The following is a 17,576-nucleotide window of genomic DNA, read 5'->3' as shown; positions in this document are numbered from 1 at the left end:
CTCTTCTTCTCAGTCCGCCACATACTATCCAACAATCCTGTGTTCTAGCTTGATGATCATTTAAAGAGGCTGGGATACATCCACGTATAATAGGTTTTTATTACGTTAATTTGCGCTACGTGTCCTTCAACCGGTACGGGTTTCCCTTCTTTTTTGCCCGCCAAGTCTTGCGCGCGCGGTGTTCCACACCCCACAGAAACCGTCGCTTTAAAAGCTCTACAATTTGTATTCCAATTGTTCGTGACAATTGATACGCTGTCACTTGGGGAGAGATTAATGTGTGTCTAATTCCACACAAATCTTCCTTCGACGTTGTTTCATTATATGCTTACCGTTCGTTCAGAGCTGACTGTCGGCCGACTTTGCAGAACTTATCACGATGATGAACCCTTATATCAGCTGGGCCATCCTGCTCGTCGTGGCAGGTGGCCTAGGCTGGTATTACAATGGTCCTACACCTAAAGCTGCTGCCCCCGTCAAACCCGTTGCAGAAAAGCCCGAGGCTATCACTGGCGCGAAGAAGCCCAAGCGAAAGCCAGCGAAGAAGGAGAAGTCTCCGGAGCCTACTCCGGAGCAGAAGTCTGAAGAGAAGAAGCAGCCTGCAGTTGAGGTCAAACCCCAGGAGGCCGACAAGGCCGACGAAGAAATTGACAACAAGGAGATGGCCAAGCGCTTTACTGCGGTGAAGAACGGTATTGTCCCTGCTTCGGGATCCAGCAAGTCCCAGAAGAAGAAGAAGAACAACAAGAAGGCTGTTACTACTGAGCGCTCTCCTTCGACCACCGGTGCTGATGCAGACGATGACCTCTCTTCTACTGGTTCTCCCGTGGTAAACCCCACTTCTGGCGGTTACGTTTCGGACATGTTGGAGGAACCCGCTCCCGCCGCCTCGGTTCTGCGTGTTACTGGATCTGTCGAGTCGCAGCCCAAGAAACAGAAGCCCCAATCCTTTAAGCCCGTCGAGACCAAGAAGCAACGCCAGCAGAGACAGAAGAATGAAGAGCGTAAGGTGCAAGTCAAGGAGGCTGAAGAGGAGCGCCGTAAGTTGCTCGAGAAACAGCTTCACTCTGCCCGGGAGGCCGAGCGTCGCGAGGCAGCCAAGGTTAAGCCTGCGGCCCCGGCCACCAACGCCTGGCAACCCAAGAATGTGAACAATGTCGCCAACGGGGTTCCGAAGCCCGCGGCCGTCCCCAAGGTGGAGCTGCTGGACACATTTGACGAAAGCTCGTTGGCCAAGTCTGGCTCAAACCAGTGGTCGAAGGACCTTCCGTCCGAGGAAGAACAGATGCGTTTGCTCAGTGGAGCTGACGAATGGACCACTGTGTCGACCAAGGCCAAGAAGCCCAAGAGGAAGGGCGCTAAGGCTGATGAGAGTGTCAGCGAGGCTAGCGCATCGGAGAGCAACCTGCCTGCTCCCACCGCTCCCTTGCCGGCGGAACCGAAGGTCACTGTGACCCCGACCTACATCCCCGACATCCTTCGATCGAAGCAGAAGGGTCACCCATTGGACTCGGACTGGGCGGCTTGAACGGATGACGGCACTTTTCCCTGTTCTAAGGAACATTGCTCTCTCGATCACACGCGCCCGGAGGTTCGCCTCTTCGCATAATCCGTCTACTTTCCGATACGTCTGTATTTATTATTCATGGCTTTGGCGTTTGGGGTTTCAAATACCAACATCATCTATCGCGGCGCCTTATGAGGTGCCTTGTCTTGTCGCGAATTGAGCAAAATCGAAGAAAAGAAATCGAACAGAAAAGCAAAGGGATTGCTTTACAGACCCCGAGGACCCCATCACGAGACAAGAAAAAATACCGGAAAAAAAAAAAAAAAAGACTTGAAGTGTATGATTTTTGTTCATTGCTTGTATTTTCTTTTCTTTTTTTCTTTTTATTTTTTCTGAACAACTTTGTTTGATCGATAATGGTTTTACTAAGAAAATGAATATGTGAATTTAATATTGTGTGCATGATGTCATTATGTCCATTAATTTTTTTTTTTCATTCATACAAGCAATAATCTGCCTTGATAATTACCATTATGGTACATAGGGCCATTGAAAACGCCTGTGGCTCTGCCAGGCAATTCTCAGTTTCGAGTCTGCCGCACAGTGAGAACTGAGTGTGGAGCCGAAACAGCCTTGTTGATCCGCTGTGGCTGTTCGTCGGCAGTGTTGATGGCAATCAACCGTGCAATGTAGGGTACGAAGCAGGTGTATTCGTGTCAGTGCAGTATCTTGCATTGTATGCTGCATGGCATTATGCATTGCTGACTTGCCATGGTATCTCGCGTCTGTTTTTCTGTAGACTGCACGGGGAATGCTCTCCTGTCAGGACTTGATTGTTTGTTCCTGGATTGGGTGGGGATTCCAGTGCCTGAGCCCAAAAATGAGGGCCCTGACTTCGAGTCTTCCTTTCAACGCGACAACAGAGTGTGTATCGAGTAGCACAGCATTAGCCCTGTATACGAGCAAATAAAGACCACGAGCAATGGGAAATAAGGCGTATTCCGGGCATTGGGGGGATGGAATAGAAACATCTATTTTTATGTCGTCACTGGGCGAATTGCAGAGGGCTTGGCAACCATTCCAGATTGAGACTAGTGTAAAGTTCCGGTCATCGTGGCCTGAACAGGACAAAGCATCATAATAAGAGTCAATACTCCCCTCTTCTCCAGTTCTGATTTTTCCAAAGCAGTCGTCTCAATTCCTCAGCAGCCTCTGGATATTACTATCCTAACGTTCGATTCTCTTACCTCTTCAATTTCCTCTTTATTGACACCTTCTGCCCGCCATGGCGCAAATCCGCGGCACCGCGGGCTATAATCTCGGACACCAGAACCCCTTCGGAGGCCCTGGGAGGGCAGACGCGACGAGCGACCCCAGTCCCTTGGATGCTATTCGAGAGCAGACCAGCAAGCTTGAGGACTGGTTGGATACATTGGCGGACCCGATCAAGCCGTACGTTGTTTTCGTGTCTGCTTTGTTTGCGACTTCCCCCAGTCTCAAACCGCTGACACCGTGTTTTTATCTGTGGGCAATAGATATCTGCCAGCCATCGGTCGTTTCTTAATCGTTGTTACGTTCATCGAGGACAGTCTGCGTATCCTTACGCAATGGACTGACCAGCTTATGTATCTGCGTGACTTCCGGAGCAGTATGTTCTCCTTTCCCCTTTCTTGTCCGGTGTTATGGGTGGCTCGGTTTTGGCTGACACGGTCTTGGTGTTAGTTCCCTGGGGTCTCACGCATTCCTTCCTCATCTTCAACATCATTGCCATGTCGATATGCTCATTCCTCGTCGTTGTCCGCAAGCACACTGAGGCAGCGGTCGCCGGTCTGCTCGCTGTCGTGGTCGCGCAGGGTCTCGGATATGGTCTCATCTTTGATCTCAACTTCTTTCTCCGCAACCTGAGTGTTGTCGGTGGTCTGCTCATGGTTCTTTCCGACTCGTGGGTGCGCAAGAAGTTTGTCCCCGCCGGATTGCCCCAGTTGGATGAGAAGGATCGCAAGATGTACGTCCAGTTCGCTGGTCGCGTGCTCCTGATCTTTCTGTTTGTTGGTTTCGTCTTTTCCGGCCAGTGGAGCTTGTGGCGTATCATTGTCAGTCTGTTCGGTCTTGTCGCGTGCGTCATGGTCGTTGTTGGATTTAAGGCCAAGTGGAGTGCCATTCTCCTGGTTGTTTTGCTGAGTATTTTCAACGTGCTCGTTAACAACTTCTGGACTGTATGTTTTCGTCTGGCTACGATTTCTCGAACTCTGCTGACGGTTTTAGCTTCACCCGCACCATCCCCATAAAGACTTTGCCAAGTACGACTTCTTCCAAGTTCTGTCCATTGTGTAAGCTTTCCAGCTCTGTATCCAACGTGAGTGCTCTGCTAATCAGCGTCAACAGCGGCGGTCTCGTGCTTCTGGTCAACATGGGCCCTGGTCAATTGAGTATGGACGAAAAGAAGAAGGTGTACTAGAGGAGTTATCTTCTAATGGAAGCATGACAAATTTGGCATTCACAAAAAAGGAAGAAAAAAAATAATAAATTTTGTGCGGTACACTTCTGATGAGCTATTGATGCCCGGTTATACTTGGTTTTTATTTTTTTTTATTTTTTATTTTTATCGGGTCTTTTTCGATTCTCCTTCTACTGAGAATTCATACGTATCTGACTTTTATTTTGGTTATTGCATCCTGGAGCTTTAAGTGTCGCATTCAGATTTTATTTTCATGATTTCTTCGTTGTATATGTGCCGGGTTATCAGAGCTTTTACAGAATACACTTGTTTAGTTCAATTACTGTGTTTGTGTATGCCCATGACCAAATGTCAAGCCATAACGTTGAGTAAACTTCTCGGAACTACCCACTTTATTTTAGATACTTCTCAAAGAACTCCGCCGCCTGTGCATACCCTCGAACATACTCCTTCAAACTCTCCTCCTTCTCCAAGTCTGCACGAGCACCCATCCATCCATGCCACATGGTCTCGTACGTTCCCACAAGTCCTCCGTGTCCGTTCTTGCTGATGATATCTGCGTAGCCCTTGACCGCGTCTGTGGGTTCGTCTTTCGATGCGAGGACAAGGTGCGGGATAGTGAGCTTTTCTGCGTCAGAGGTTTCGAGGCGGCTGTACGACTCTGTTAGTATCAGATATCTGGAAGAGAGGGAATACACTCACCCCGGATGAACCTGTGCAGTAGCATTAAACAGCGTCCCCTCTCCCGAAGCCAAAACAGCAACCTTCCCACCCCAACACAATCCCAAACTACCCCACGTTTTCACACTCGAAAAAGTCCTCCGATATACCTTAACTGTCTCAACAAGCACATCTACGTTTTTGGGAATATCTGCCTTACTTCCCACAAACCCCATCAACTTACTTGTCTTCTCCTCCGTATCAGCAGGCAGCCATTCATGTTTCGCGCCGTCGCCGTGGAAAAAATCTGGGATTAGGACAAGTGCATTTAGTCGGGTTGAGAGGATATCTGCACCTTGGATTGTTTGTGAGGAGAGGCCGAAGATGTCGTAAATATCGACTATGGCGGTGTTGGCGTCGCGGGGGCCAGTTATGTCTGGTTCTGTTGGTTAGTACATGAGGGTGGAAGGGGGGGGAGGGGAGAGTACAGGTGTTGAGGCCAGCGAGGGCTTGGTAGGTTCCCTTTGGTGCATAGCCTTGAGGGATTACGGGGGGGATAGTGCGGCAGGCTTCGCAGGACATGTTGAGTTAATAGTGTAGGGATAGTGAGATGTAAGAAATAGGAGTACGAAGTACAGAGTAAGATTGATATATAATGAGAAGAGACCACTGAATAAATAAATAAGCCTACAGTACGGACATACATAGCACAGTATCACCGAACCGGTCCATTTCTCATTCGTTGACCCATCCCGATCCCGTCCCGTTACCGGCACCCGGCATCCCGATCTACCCCCAAACCAGCAAAGACGCGGGGACGCCACGCGGTTTAGCGCATGCGAGAAGCCGTTACCGGGTAAACCCGACAAATGCTTAAATATCGCGTTACACAGGCCAGGGGAATTTTTTCTGGCCTCAACGTTGCACATAGGACTCGATGGCAGGTGTAACGAACCTGGAGAAGAATGACGGCGAGGTTGTTCGGCAAAGCCAGCACAATGCGGTCGATCAAGAAGAGTATTCCGTGTTCACCGTGAACCAGAAAAGGGCTATTGTGGCAGCTGCCTCTTTGGCTAGTTTCTATTCTCCCTTGTCGTCCAGTATATACTTCCCTGCATTGGAGACCATCGCATCGACCTTAGGTGTCTCGACGTCCAAAGTCGATATCACCGTCACCACATACTTGGTAAATTCTTTCCTTTGCTCTTCAACCTTAAGATAAGCCAAGAAAAACACTAACCAGGGTTGACAACAGATCATGCAAGGCATCGCCCCCATGTTTATCGCTGGCTTCTCCGACACCGCAGGCCGTCGCCCAGCATACATAATCTGCTTCACGATTTACCTCGCCGCAAACCTAGGCCTAGCCCTACAAAACAGCTACGCCGCGCTTCTCGTGCTCAGATGTGTCCAAAGCGCCGGTAGCAGCGGTACCGTGGCGCTCGCTAACGGAGTCGTCAGCGACATTATCACTTCTGGTGAACGGGGCGCGTATATCGCGTATGCTTCGCTGGGAGGCATGTTGGGACCGTCGCTCTCGCCGGTGATTGGAGGCTTGATTAGCCAATTCGTGGACTGGCATTGGATATTCTGGTTCCTGCTTATCTTCGCGGGAGTGTTCTTCATCATCCTCGCACTTTTCCTACCAGAAACATGCCGCAAAGTCGTGGGCGATGGATCAATCCCCCCACCAGCCCTCAACACCTCCGTGAGCGACATAATCCGGCACCAACGACGCCAACAAAAAGGCCTCACACCCTTACCTTCGAAAACCACCGCCCTCCGCAAAAACACCACATTTCACCTCCCCTCCCCCATCCCAACCTTAAAAGTCTCCTTCGACCTCGAAACAGCCGCCATCCTCCTCACAACAGGCCTCCTCTTCGCCTGCTTCTACGCCATAATGACAGGCGCCACAACCACCTTCCATGAAGTATACCACTTCAATAACATCCAAACAGCCCTAATGTACATCCCCATCGGCGCAGGCGGGATCCTTTCCGCTTTCACGACGGGTTACTTCGTCGATAGGAATTACCGACGACATGCGCGTCGAGCTGGTTTACCTGTTATCCGGAACCGCGCGACAGATATAAGCAACTTCAACATCGAAAAAGCACGTATTGAAATTGCCCTGCCAATGTACTATCTCACCAGCATTACCATCATAGCCTATGGCTGGGTCATGGGGCGACAAGTCCACCTCACAGCACCCGTAATCCTACTATTCCTCTGTGGCTGGGCAATTAACGGCACGTCGCAGGTTCTCAATGCATTAATGGTGGATATCTGGCCCGGACGCTCGGCAGCCGCTACGGCAGCGAATAACCTGTTTCGGTGTGAACTGGGCGCGGCGGCTTCAGCGGCTATTAACCATATGCGGTTGGCGATGGGGTGGGGGTGGGCGTATACGGTATTGGCGTTGATTTCGATTGCGGCTTCGCCGGCGCTGTGGTTGGTGTCGAAATATGGGATTCAGTGGAGGCAGAGGAAGGTGGAAAAAGAGAGGTTGAAAGCGTTGGCGTTGGGGGAGGGTTCTTGATCTGACATGGATTGCTCTGCATTCTTCAGCCTTATGAATGTTCGACTATATATAACAACTATACCCTGTTAATAAGTCATTTAGATATAGATAGAACAAATATACGGCAAAATATAATTCATCCATGGATTTTTATCTCGATTTACTGATGTGACGGTTAGCAGGCGGCCAAAAAGACCACTTCGGCGGCCGTTTTAGGAGTCCTGCTAACCAATCCTCGTCTTGGCATCAGATGGGCGTATTCCTACGGCTACAGGCTTTCCCTCCACGCCAGGCCACGCGTTTCATGCCCTTTGACGCTAGTCTCAAATGGGACTTTTGTTGCTATCTTGTTCGACATCATCTATCTAAACGCTCTCACTGCGGTCGCTGTAGAGGGGAGCCGTTTTTGGCTCCTCGATCGACCATCATGCTCTCTCCAGTTATATGCAAGTCTCATAGCGCCGACCGTGTCCTTCTCTGCTTCCATCCTTCCTACCATGAGCATCTCTCGCAGCTCTTCCAGTCCTTTTGAAGTCCGTCCTCGTCTACAAAACCGTTATTATCCTCACCTTCTTTGTTCCTACTCCAGGTTTTCCTTTGTTTGCCGGTTCCCCGCGGGCTGTGTCGACCATGGCGCCTCGCTCCCGACCAGTTGGATCTGATGACAAAGAGAATCAGACTGATGCCGGTTCTACGGGGCTAGAGACCACACAGCGAAAAATTATGAAAAGTCCCAGCCTCATAAAAGCGCCCACCGGTGTGACAATTGCCATGGGTCAGTTCTTACAGACCATGCAACCGCCCAGTGCAAGCCAGATCATTCTTTTTGTCTCTTTTCTCCTTCTGTCTCTTCTCGCTATATTGGCCTGCTGATACTGACTTGGCCACTCCGCGTGGGCTTGCCTGTGTTAATTGATGACTGATGCAGGGGGCTCTATAGGGATGGTTAATAACGAGTAAATTGAAGGTATAGATTGGGCAGCTCTCCGAGGAATTGCTAGTCCTTGGAGAAGGAATCAGTACACCTTCAGAGATCTTAGTATCACGCTGTGCACCCCTATCAGTAACTGGACGAAGCTGAGGAGTTGATATCAGATAATGCCGAGGAAGTGAAAGAAGCGAAGAAATCTTGATCTCCATTACCCTCCGTGGTATAAGGCTGATTTCTCACGGCCTCGTCATTGAAGGTGCAAATGGAGATTTTTTAAAATGGCAAAATGCCAAAATTGTAGGAAATATTCTGCGGTTAGTTATTGCACTTGTTGAAGATGGATCCCAACCAGCAAGTTGAGGAAACACGCCAAACTCGCCAGCCTCGATTGTGGATTCCCATAACAGCTTTAGCCAACATGAAGGCCACAATCCAAAAACATATCTCGTTGCCGATGAATTCTCAGGGTGAGACAATCTCCGAATTTCAGCGTGAGCCATATTGATCCGCTGCAGTTGACAAGAAAGATCAATGCGCCCTGGATTCCACTTGGTTTCCCTGGGAGATATTGGCAATGTTCTTATCCACTGGCCTATTGGCCGCTGGTTGAGAGATGGGGAAAACAAACCTGGATTTTTGTGTGGCCGCTCGCGTAGGCGTCAAGTTGACAGTTTTGGTGGGCAAGTCACTTGTAGACCTGGATTTCAGGTGTCGCGAGTATATTGTTGTAAGAAGTAAGCAAAATAGATCCAGGGTATGGAGAGATTTATATTCGCTGCCTTGTCAACACACAACCCCCAGGCACAGCCTCGCCTCAATAGCCACACTGGCACATCAGTCACATACGCAGTACAAGTACAGAGTACGGTAAATGAGATAAACCCACATAGTGCAATATTTTGCTACTAGGGCAGCTGTAGTACAGAGTACAAATAGTAGCTAGCCCCTTCTGTAACGAAAGTGCTTCCCGCCTAGTGTCCTTCACCCTAGTTCTCCCACCCCTCCTCGATCTATTACCCATATTTCGCAAGCAAAGTTCATGGTCCCTGACAATGGCATTTGCGAAATAGGTCAGAGACCTGATGAATATCGTCTTTCTGCTTGTACGACGCTCCCCTTGCCACACACAGTGTTGTAACTAATCGGTTGCTTTGGATCAGGGACCACTATCATCGACTCACGGATCTCCCCAGGTAACAGAAAACCAGCTTTTATGTTTGCGAGCAATGAGGATCCTTCTGACTCCCACATCCTTAGACCAGTCTCATAATTTTGAAAAACAACAGCTTCGCCATGCTGATCTGTCGGGATGCTAGTACACAGCACTGAGCCAAAGTAACCTCCCGCGCTGCCTACATCATCCTTAGACCGCCACAGCATTGCAACAGCCTGATCACTCGCTTCACGATCCCAAACATACTCACTTCCTAGAAGGACCGAATTCGCCACTGCGGGCGTTACCTTTGCCCCTTCAACGACTCTCCAGTTTTGTGTCTGAGCATTGAGAGCCACAGCATATAGCGGCACCCCCGCAAGGACTTTTTCGTACGGGGCCCATGCAGAGATGATAGGATACTCATGAGGGCTCACCACTTCAGGTAGAGTTTCTCCCTCGATTAAGGAGAGGTCATGCCGGTACCCGACCGGAAACGGGAGTATAGGGCTTGGGTTGTCGAAGCAGTTGGTAATCATCCCGACCTATGATAATGGTGAGCGTAACTCCTTAAGGAGAGTGTATGGCTCTCAGACGAGGAATACCTTCGCATTCGTTTTAAAGAGCAGAATATCCTTGCCTGTTGGATTATTGGACAGGCTCTGGTTCGATACACCGTACGCGCGAGAATCCCGGTCTAAGTGGGGATTTAGAAAACGATAGAGTGCGTTCTTTGCCCGAATTACCCAAGCTGCAACACGCATGAGAACCACTGGCAATGCAGGATTGCGCACATAAGCGTGGGTCACTGTTGTTAAAACCGTCTTTCCTCCTGGCAATTTCAACGTCAACCCCAAACACCCGACCGATTTTGCCTCTGTATCCGAGACAACTGCACCTGATTCGATATTTTGTGCTGTTGCATTAAACGTTGCTGTATCTAGAAGTACAACAAGCCCACCCACCTCACCCGGGTAGCCGAGGTTGTGGGTCCGCTCCACGTCTACGATGCTATCGAACAACATGCGAAGGAAGCCTGCAATCAGTAACTGGGCCCCGATTGCTTTCGGGAACAGGATGCGCAACGACTCCAGGTCTTGTTCTGTCAGAAATTTTCGTGGGTTAATCTGTCCCTTCACCAGGCTCTGCGCCAGTATGAACTGTGCTGCTGGGGTCGGTATGAGAGGGCTCTTCAGTGGATAACCTGCAGGGAGGATATGGATGTCCAGCCCGCCAGCTGTGATGCCGGAGACATTGCATGATATCAACCAAATGCGTCTACCGAAGGGCGAGCTGGTGATATATACAATTGAAGCTTTTGATAGGGATCTGTGATGCGTTCGGAGGAGTCTCTCATTGTCCCTTGTGGTCATCTGCTCTAATCCAGCCCGCAAGGATGCCCTCTCACCAGTGCCCCACTACATTGAATCAGTTCCTGTTCATGTTAGTGGCACAGAGCGCTCGCCTCTTGGTTTGGTTGACATACTTTGTATCAGACGATGCTCCCATTCACGCTCCTCCGCCTCCGGGCGGCGGTCCAGATCTTGATCGGTGTATCAACAGCTGGGTATGGGTATGTGGGTATGGCTGCTCTTGAGCCGTTTGATGTCCATTTTCGGAGATGATTGCAAAGATAACGTTCCTTGGTTCTTAACAGTTCTTGGTATCGACAAGATGCCACCTATCCGTGAAAGTGCCTTCCCGGGAAGGCGCCTTCCGCACCTTCCTGGGAAGATGTCACTATTATGTATCACACTTTTCCAACCAAGTCTAGATCGTTATCATTTACAGGTGCCGAAATTTCTACATCTGTTATGACATTATGCCGGAAATTATCGAGGCACAATTATTTCCATTGCTATCTTCAGAATACAGTGCTTATATGGTCTTTAGGGCTCCGTCTCCTTCCTGACAGCAAGAAAAATCACCGAAGCTAGTCCTCAACTTCGGATGACAAAAACTCGCTCCAACTACGAAATGTCTTTCACTGGCTCATCTACAAGCGATTAACTATACTGATTTAGCAAACATGCAAGAGAAGACGCCTTCCTCTCACACCAGATACAAACCTCTTCAATAACCCGTGTCCCCTGCCTCGTCCATGGCCACCACACCATCATCCAGCAACAAAAGTTTCCCTTGCTCCACAGCTCCCCCTCGCGAACCAATATGCTTTATGTCGATGCTATTTAACATGCCATTATCATCTACTTGTGCCTCCACTTTTTCACCCGCCGCTTTCGCTGTGGGTGCGCCACACTGATAGGATATTCATACCGATAGAATAAAAATCCATCTCACCATACCCATCATCTTACTATTCAATAGACATCGTTTACCATGCCTACTGAACGCGAAAATATCGAAGAACAAATCAAAAATGCCATTGCCACGTACGAACGCGATAAAACACAAAAAAATTCGCCCGCTGGCAGAGGCATTTAACGTGCCTTACCAACGGCTCCTTCGACGCGTCAAAGGGCTACCTGGGCGAAATTCTACCAAACCAGTTAACTATGCACTTGATAAGCACCAGGAGAATGCACTCAAACACTGGATTGAGCAATTAGATCAAGCTGGAGTGCCTCCAACAGCTAAAAGGATAGAAAAAAGTGCCAACTTGATCCTACAACGTGCCCATACGGACCCAACTACCCCTCCCAAAAAAGTCAGCAAAGAATGGCCATATCGCTTTCTTGAACGCTTAGGACCTGAATATACACGGCTTAAACAAAGGCCAAGGGATCCAAAGCGCCTACAATCTCAGGATCTTGGAATAATTCAGAACTGGTATGATCGGTTAGAGATCCTCCTTAGACAGTATCAGATCCAGCCTCAGGACTTCTATAATTTTGATGAAATTGGCTTTATGGAGGGCCAGGGCCGTGGAGAAGTGGTAATCACTAAATATCCATCAAGAGCTCAATATCCTGGTGCCTCTTTTTCTCGTGGTTTAATCTCTGTTGTGGAGTGTATTTCTGCAGATGGATCAGTCCTTCCTCCCTGCATTATTCTCCCAGGAAAGGGCCATCTAGAGGGGAGGTTTCCTAGCAAGTACGCTTTGCTCGTCGGATGGCTCGATAGTAACTATTTGTTACAGACCTAACCACATCAGCCTCACGTGATTATATGGGGAGTCAGGGCAGAATCACTGGATAATATTTGATGGTGGATGCAGGACAATACAGGGATCAGATAAATGCCGCACTCCGAATCACGTGATGATATATGTCTTGGCAACGATAGAGATATACCATTTGGTATATGTATACTATTTAGTATACATCTACCATACGGCAGCGATATACCAGGAGGGCAAAAAGGTTATATAAGGACACTCATTCATGTACTTAGTTTAGTTCTTCACAATCAATCTAGTTAATCAAGCATTGGTTACCTTCTAGTTTCTGACTCGTCCGCACTTAACCAACAACCCAGCATACGTGCTCGGTTGGCCTTGTTTCTCTATTCGTTACCTTTATTGTTTCGACTTGTTGATTATCTTACGAAGCCTGGAGGGGGCGACATACCTTCGACGTGATACACAGAAGACCTGGATGGTCATTGAGCATACGATTACTTGGAAGACACTTAGGGTAAGTGTCCTGTCTCGAAATACAACTAACTAGAACTCTAGGTACGATACGAGGGAAGCCAGGTTGTGACACTATTTTGGACCTCTCTCAATTCTGTTGTGGAGACTTCTTGTCCTTGCCATGCTCGTCTGGCCTGATTGTAGGTTCTGCGGGGCGTCTCTAATCTTTGGTCCCGCCAGCAAGATCATTTTAGGAAAATAATCTAGAAGATTCAAAAACGCTTGCGCAGTCCTGTATTTAACAATTAGGAATATCAGCATGTATGTTATCGTTCAGAACGGCAGATTCTGTATTGCCACATAAAATGTCAAGGTCTGAACCTGTAGAATCTATAGATATGCTATATCTAAATCGGTTTGATTTGCGTGACGGCTTAGCTCAGTGCAACATCTTCATCGACAAACACCATTAACATGGCAAACAATGCCAAGCAAGCAATCAAGACACAAGCCGCTTAGTGATGCCGCACAACTCCTATAAAACTTCTTCATGTAAATAGGCCTTTCTCCTTCTTTCCTTTCCTTCTCCAGATTCGATATTCTCGTCGATGGCTACACTAGTTTAGATAGGAATATCATTTCGTTAGTATCTACTAGTCCGAGCCCGTGACAGACCTGCGAACAAGCAAGTCAAAAGGTGGATCAAGCTTCTGTGCTGGGGCCCTCTAGGCCTCTAGGCAGCAAAAAAGGATATTTTTTGAAGAATTTCTAGGGATGGAAAGAAGTGGAGGGTAATGGAGATGTAGGCCTAGAAATGAGGTTGCTGTTTTATATTGGTCTAAAATAATCACTCTGTTTAGTGCAGATGCCGAACCGTTTGGGATTGCAGTAGAATATCTGACTGATTGCGACACCAAACAGTTCGACAGATAGTATCTTAATTTGCATCATAATCTTGAAACTGAACTGTTTTGGGAATCATGAATTAATGACTGTTAGCTGGGCATAAGCGGGCCGAAACTTACTATACAGGAGTCTCACCCACCAATGCATACGATTTTATATCAAAATGGTCAGAATTACAACCTCTCTCAACAACCGCAACTATAATTAATTCCATCACTCAATATTATTCTCCGCTAAGGCTACACGGAATACTAATCTTCAAAGGTTTGGAATAATCTGACCCAGGCGTTGCTGCGAATCAGTGCTGCGATTTATTGTAGATCACAACCCCCACGAACGACCAACTTTGTTCATCAATAGATCCACTACCAGAACTGATTTTATCGGGATTCTGGACTTGGGTCTCTTCCAATTTCTCGCGTCCTCAAAATCTCGTTTAAGGCTGCTGACGTGTCTATCTTCATCTACTAGTGACGCGGGACGCCTAGAGGCCGAGATCCGGTGCCCTGCGCCAATCGCATCTGGGCGTTGCAGCTCGAAGCCTCGCATGTCAAACACGCTGAAATGAAAAGGATGCGGCAAGTTCGCTATTGACTGGTAAATAGGGCAGGATACATGGATATCAATGGGAGCCGTTTCTGGCGCCCCGCTAACCGTCACAACTTATACTTACTAAAGTTTCAAGAGCTATTGATTCAACACTGTTTGAGATTTGAGAATGCAGTATCGTTTCTATATAAGCATAAAATGAGGTAGCATGGGGAACAATCAGAGTCCATAGAAACCGTGTATATATAGAGGAAGACAGTGTAGGGAAGACAACATAGAGGCGCCGAGAAAAGGAAAGGGGGAAGGAAAGAAGGAAAGAAGGAAAGAAGGAAAGAAGGGAAAAAGAAGGAAAGGAAAAACGAAGAAAGTATCTATTAGACAAGGTACTATTATACACGAAGGTAAAGGCATAGTCGGATTAAGGAGCGAGACGAATGAAATAGGAAATGTAAGACGCTGACAATAACAAGCTCAGGTAAAGATAGACAAAGACGCATAGAGACACAACAAAACAACCAAGGGAATAATGTATAAAACGACCAGGCAATGAATTCAGCAAGCTGGTGATGAACTGCTGCAGAAGAGTTGCAGGGAAAGAGAGTCAATGTAAAGCCGAAAATGGGACAAGACTTTCTGTTTTTGCGTTTTTCAGTTTTCATACCAAATCAGAATCGTTCATATGCTCTCTTTCTGGGCCTGCCAATGAAGATGGGTGACTTGAACGATTGCTGTCAAATACGGGTTAGGGCAAAAAGTAATGATAACGAACGGCACTTTTGTTTTCCTGCTTCCAACGCCAAAGCAAAGTGGTATGAATGGTCAAACACAAAAATTCCAAAACAAGTAAAAAAATCGAAGAAGGCATGTGCGCTGCTTCGATCATATGTCCATACTCCAACGGTATGGTCGTATTTGTTCAAATTGACCCATTCCGACATCATCGGGATGGTCGTTGATTTCCAGTTGTAAAAGCTGGACTTTGTTGTTACTATTGTTGTTGTTGCTATCACGGTGTAGAGTAGATAGGGTTTTCGAAATGGCTGGGCGGTAGATCTTGCTTTCATCGGTCGCTTTGGATGCAGGTCGCGAAACTGGGGTCTCTGGACAGCGCCATGACATCCCTTCTTCCGACTCTGCTGGCGAGGATAAAGGTGAAGGAGGTTCTGAGGGTGAATGGAGCGATGCGATCACAAAGTTCGACTCGTCTCGTCCATGAGCGTGCAAATTCGACAATGGACGGCGAATCCGAGGGCTCTGTTCGGGGTCCGATGCTCTTTGAGCATGGTAACTGGGGTATACGGTAATCGGGGAGGGCTTGGGAGGCTTGCTCTTCTCGGGGACGGAAGAAAGAGCAGAAGGTTGTAGTTGACGCTGTCGTTGGTTTCGTTCAGGCAATAGCACGTCCTCATCATCCTCATCTAGTCGCGAGCTGCCAGGGGGACTACAACGGACCGAAACGCGGGACCGCTCCTTTCCCGCCATGACCTTGGCACTGGGCGGAGGCTGCAGCATCCATCTCGTCTCCGCTCTGCTCTTGGGACCACTTACGATGGGCGGATGTAAGTCATTGACAGGAGGAACGCGAGCAATGTAGTATTTGCTGGGTTCTTTGGCGGCCGCCTTGCCGCGACCGGAAAGACCAACCGAGGAACCTTTGACTTCAGCTTCCTCACCCCATAAGGGTTCATCTTCACGCTGGTACCGCATGCGACCCCACCGATCCCCTCTAAGGGGTCTCTTATCCTTCCTTTGCGACGGTGACAGGCCTTCCACATCCGCATCCATGCTGCAGTCCGACATATCATCCACATTCCAGCTATCGGTGCGACGATTAAGGGCGCGATGGTTTCTGGCGGGAGGCCCTGGGCCTAATGCGATTTCCTCGTTCCATCCCGGATTCGTGCTAAAGGGGATTGGTTGGACGAACGGTCTTGGTTGATCGGTAATGAGGGCTTCGGACTTTTCCCTTTCGCGTTTAGAGCGGACGGCATCTTTTAATCGCTTTCGACGGTCAATGGAATTGGCACACGGCGTACAGGAGGCATAGTAGAAGACGGCGGATTGGACTCCTCTATAGAGCCACATGATTCACCCCTGGCGTGAATGAGGGGGAAGGAAGAGGTGTAGGAGGGGGATATAGCGAGGGAAGTGTATACTAGTTATGAAACGGCGGATGACGATAGACGGGATACGACGGGTGCACTCCGAAACAAACCAAGGAGGCGATAGAGTCCAACAGTTCAAGATGTGCACTGCGTCTGAAAACACGAAATAATCGAGTTTGTAGTATACTGGCACGATAAAGACCACATGAAGGGCGTCTTGGGGGGTCAGGGAGGTCGCGTATGGCGATGAATAGGGATATGCGGCAAGGCAGATTGCGAACGGAGATCGTCCAGCGACCTGCAACGTCAGAAGGGGAGGGGAGGGGAGGGGAGAGAGAGGGAAGTGACAGCCTGGGGCCAAAAGGGAAAGGAGGAAACAAAATGAAAAAAACACAAAAAACAAGTGAGGAAAGAGAGTGTCAGGAGAGAGAAAAAAAAAAAAAAAAGGGAAAGAGGAAAAGAAAAGAGAATATGGAGAGGGACGGCCTGGAGTGGAGGTGCCGTTTAATTGAGGCGGTCGCGGTTAGGGGGATGAATTATACATAGCAAGTAGTTATGCACGGTAGTACTATTACTGGTGACTCCGGAGAATATTGGGCATTGCTACAGGCAGCATAGTATTCTCTTTATTGAGAGTAGCACTGCTATACTGACATCTTGTACGGAGTGCTCTGTACTGGGTCTACGGGGATAACCTCAATTAAAGCCAGAACCTTGAAACTGTGCCGTCGGAGCAGCCGGAGCGAAAGTAAATTTCTCTTCACGGAGAAATGCTCAAATAATATCCTCGCTTAGGTTTACTACTATTGATCACTGGTGTCATATATACGAGCAGGAATGCCGTGCAGAGCATCGTGGCTGGTGCCCGAATTCCCCCAAACCCCATAACATAGCCATATGGCAACCAGTCACACGGAAACACACGGATGCTTGGCCCCAATCTATTTTCTACCTGGTAACGCGTCTGCCTGGGCCACGAATTTATGATTATGTTTTCTTGTAGTGATAGAAGTTCTCTGTCTGTATTGTCTGTATAGTAGTAGATTGGGTATCTCCTCCGAATAAGCTCTTCCAATCTCGACAACAATTATTTCATGACTTGTCGCGAGGAGTTCAGATCGGAGGTCGTCAACACTGCCCCTTTAGTTCAATTTCAATCACGCCACCCATAGCAGTCGTCTTCCATAGCAGTGATCTTACTCCAGGTGTCGCTCGCGCAGGATTGGTCCACGGCCGTAGTACTCCGTC

At 48.4% G+C, this 17,576-nt stretch overlaps 9 protein-coding genes across 9 annotated transcripts; 5 read left to right on the top strand and 4 right to left on the bottom strand.

The window, feature by feature from the left end:
- Positions 1 to 379: 379 nt before the first annotated feature.
- Positions 380 to 1,528, top strand: EURHEDRAFT_455695 (uncharacterized protein; the record flags this gene model as incomplete). Its single annotated transcript, XM_040784292.1, has 1 exon — positions 380 to 1,528. The coding sequence occupies one exon, from the start codon at positions 380 to 382 to the stop codon at positions 1,526 to 1,528; it is 1,149 nt and encodes a 382-aa protein (XP_040639109.1).
- Positions 1,529 to 1,604: 76 nt separating this feature from the next.
- EURHEDRAFT_57928 (uncharacterized protein) lies at positions 1,605 to 2,124 on the bottom strand. Its single transcript, XM_040787589.1, has one exon. The coding sequence runs from the start codon at positions 1,968 to 1,970 to the stop codon at positions 1,680 to 1,682; it is 291 nt and encodes a 96-aa protein (XP_040639108.1). The 5' UTR covers positions 1,971 to 2,124; the 3' UTR covers positions 1,605 to 1,679.
- A 536-nt stretch (positions 2,125 to 2,660) lies between these two features.
- Positions 2,661 to 4,417, top strand: EURHEDRAFT_412235 (protein ERV29). The gene is made up of 5 exons (XM_040781853.1): positions 2,661 to 2,959; positions 3,043 to 3,155; positions 3,230 to 3,723; positions 3,773 to 3,837; positions 3,893 to 4,417. Exons 1-5 carry the CDS (start codon positions 2,793 to 2,795, stop codon positions 3,963 to 3,965), a joined length of 912 nt encoding a protein of 303 aa, XP_040639107.1. The 5' UTR covers positions 2,661 to 2,792; the 3' UTR covers positions 3,966 to 4,417.
- EURHEDRAFT_530787 (dienelactone hydrolase) lies at positions 4,358 to 5,293 on the bottom strand (the record flags this gene model as incomplete). The annotated part of the gene is made up of 3 exons (XM_040787165.1): positions 5,114 to 5,293; positions 4,668 to 5,061; positions 4,358 to 4,616 (listed from the first exon to the last, which is right to left on the bottom strand). Exons 1-3 carry the CDS (start codon positions 5,205 to 5,207, stop codon positions 4,358 to 4,360), a joined length of 747 nt encoding a protein of 248 aa, XP_040639106.1. The 5' UTR covers positions 5,208 to 5,293.
- A 269-nt stretch (positions 5,294 to 5,562) lies between these two features.
- EURHEDRAFT_377491 (MFS transporter) lies at positions 5,563 to 7,167 on the top strand (the record flags this gene model as incomplete). Its single annotated transcript, XM_040778974.1, has 2 exons — positions 5,563 to 5,811; positions 5,881 to 7,167. The coding sequence occupies 2 exons, from the start codon at positions 5,563 to 5,565 to the stop codon at positions 7,165 to 7,167; spliced, it is 1,536 nt and encodes a 511-aa protein (XP_040639105.1).
- A 287-nt stretch (positions 7,168 to 7,454) lies between these two features.
- EURHEDRAFT_412233 (uncharacterized protein) lies at positions 7,455 to 8,273 on the top strand. The gene has a single exon (XM_040781852.1). The coding sequence runs from the start codon at positions 7,780 to 7,782 to the stop codon at positions 8,020 to 8,022; it is 243 nt and encodes an 80-aa protein (XP_040639104.1). The 5' UTR covers positions 7,455 to 7,779; the 3' UTR covers positions 8,023 to 8,273.
- Positions 8,274 to 8,739: 466 nt separating this feature from the next.
- On the bottom strand, positions 8,740 to 10,488 carry EURHEDRAFT_515283 (uncharacterized protein; the record flags this gene model as incomplete). The annotated part of the gene is made up of 4 exons (XM_040786356.1): positions 8,740 to 8,777; positions 9,262 to 9,778; positions 9,908 to 10,366; positions 10,438 to 10,488. The coding sequence occupies 4 exons, from the start codon at positions 10,486 to 10,488 to the stop codon at positions 8,740 to 8,742; spliced, it is 1,065 nt and encodes a 354-aa protein (XP_040639103.1).
- Positions 10,489 to 11,646: 1,158 nt separating this feature from the next.
- Positions 11,647 to 12,365, top strand: EURHEDRAFT_478486 (uncharacterized protein). Its single transcript, XM_040785454.1, has one exon. It carries the CDS (start codon positions 12,103 to 12,105, stop codon positions 12,337 to 12,339), a length of 237 nt encoding a protein of 78 aa, XP_040639102.1. The 5' UTR covers positions 11,647 to 12,102; the 3' UTR covers positions 12,340 to 12,365.
- A 2,737-nt stretch (positions 12,366 to 15,102) lies between these two features.
- EURHEDRAFT_455403 (uncharacterized protein) lies at positions 15,103 to 16,308 on the bottom strand (the record flags this gene model as incomplete). Its single annotated transcript, XM_040784271.1, has 1 exon — positions 15,103 to 16,308. The coding sequence occupies one exon, from the start codon at positions 16,306 to 16,308 to the stop codon at positions 15,103 to 15,105; it is 1,206 nt and encodes a 401-aa protein (XP_040639101.1).
- Between the last annotated feature and the right edge of the window lie 1,268 nt (positions 16,309 to 17,576).

The sequence above is a fragment of the Aspergillus ruber genome (genome assembly GCF_000600275.1).
Source record: "Aspergillus ruber CBS 135680 unplaced genomic scaffold scaffold00012, whole genome shotgun sequence".
Lineage (NCBI taxonomy): Eukaryota > Fungi > Ascomycota > Eurotiomycetes > Eurotiales > Aspergillaceae > Aspergillus > Aspergillus ruber.
This window is presented reverse-complemented; position numbering and strand designations above follow the sequence as displayed.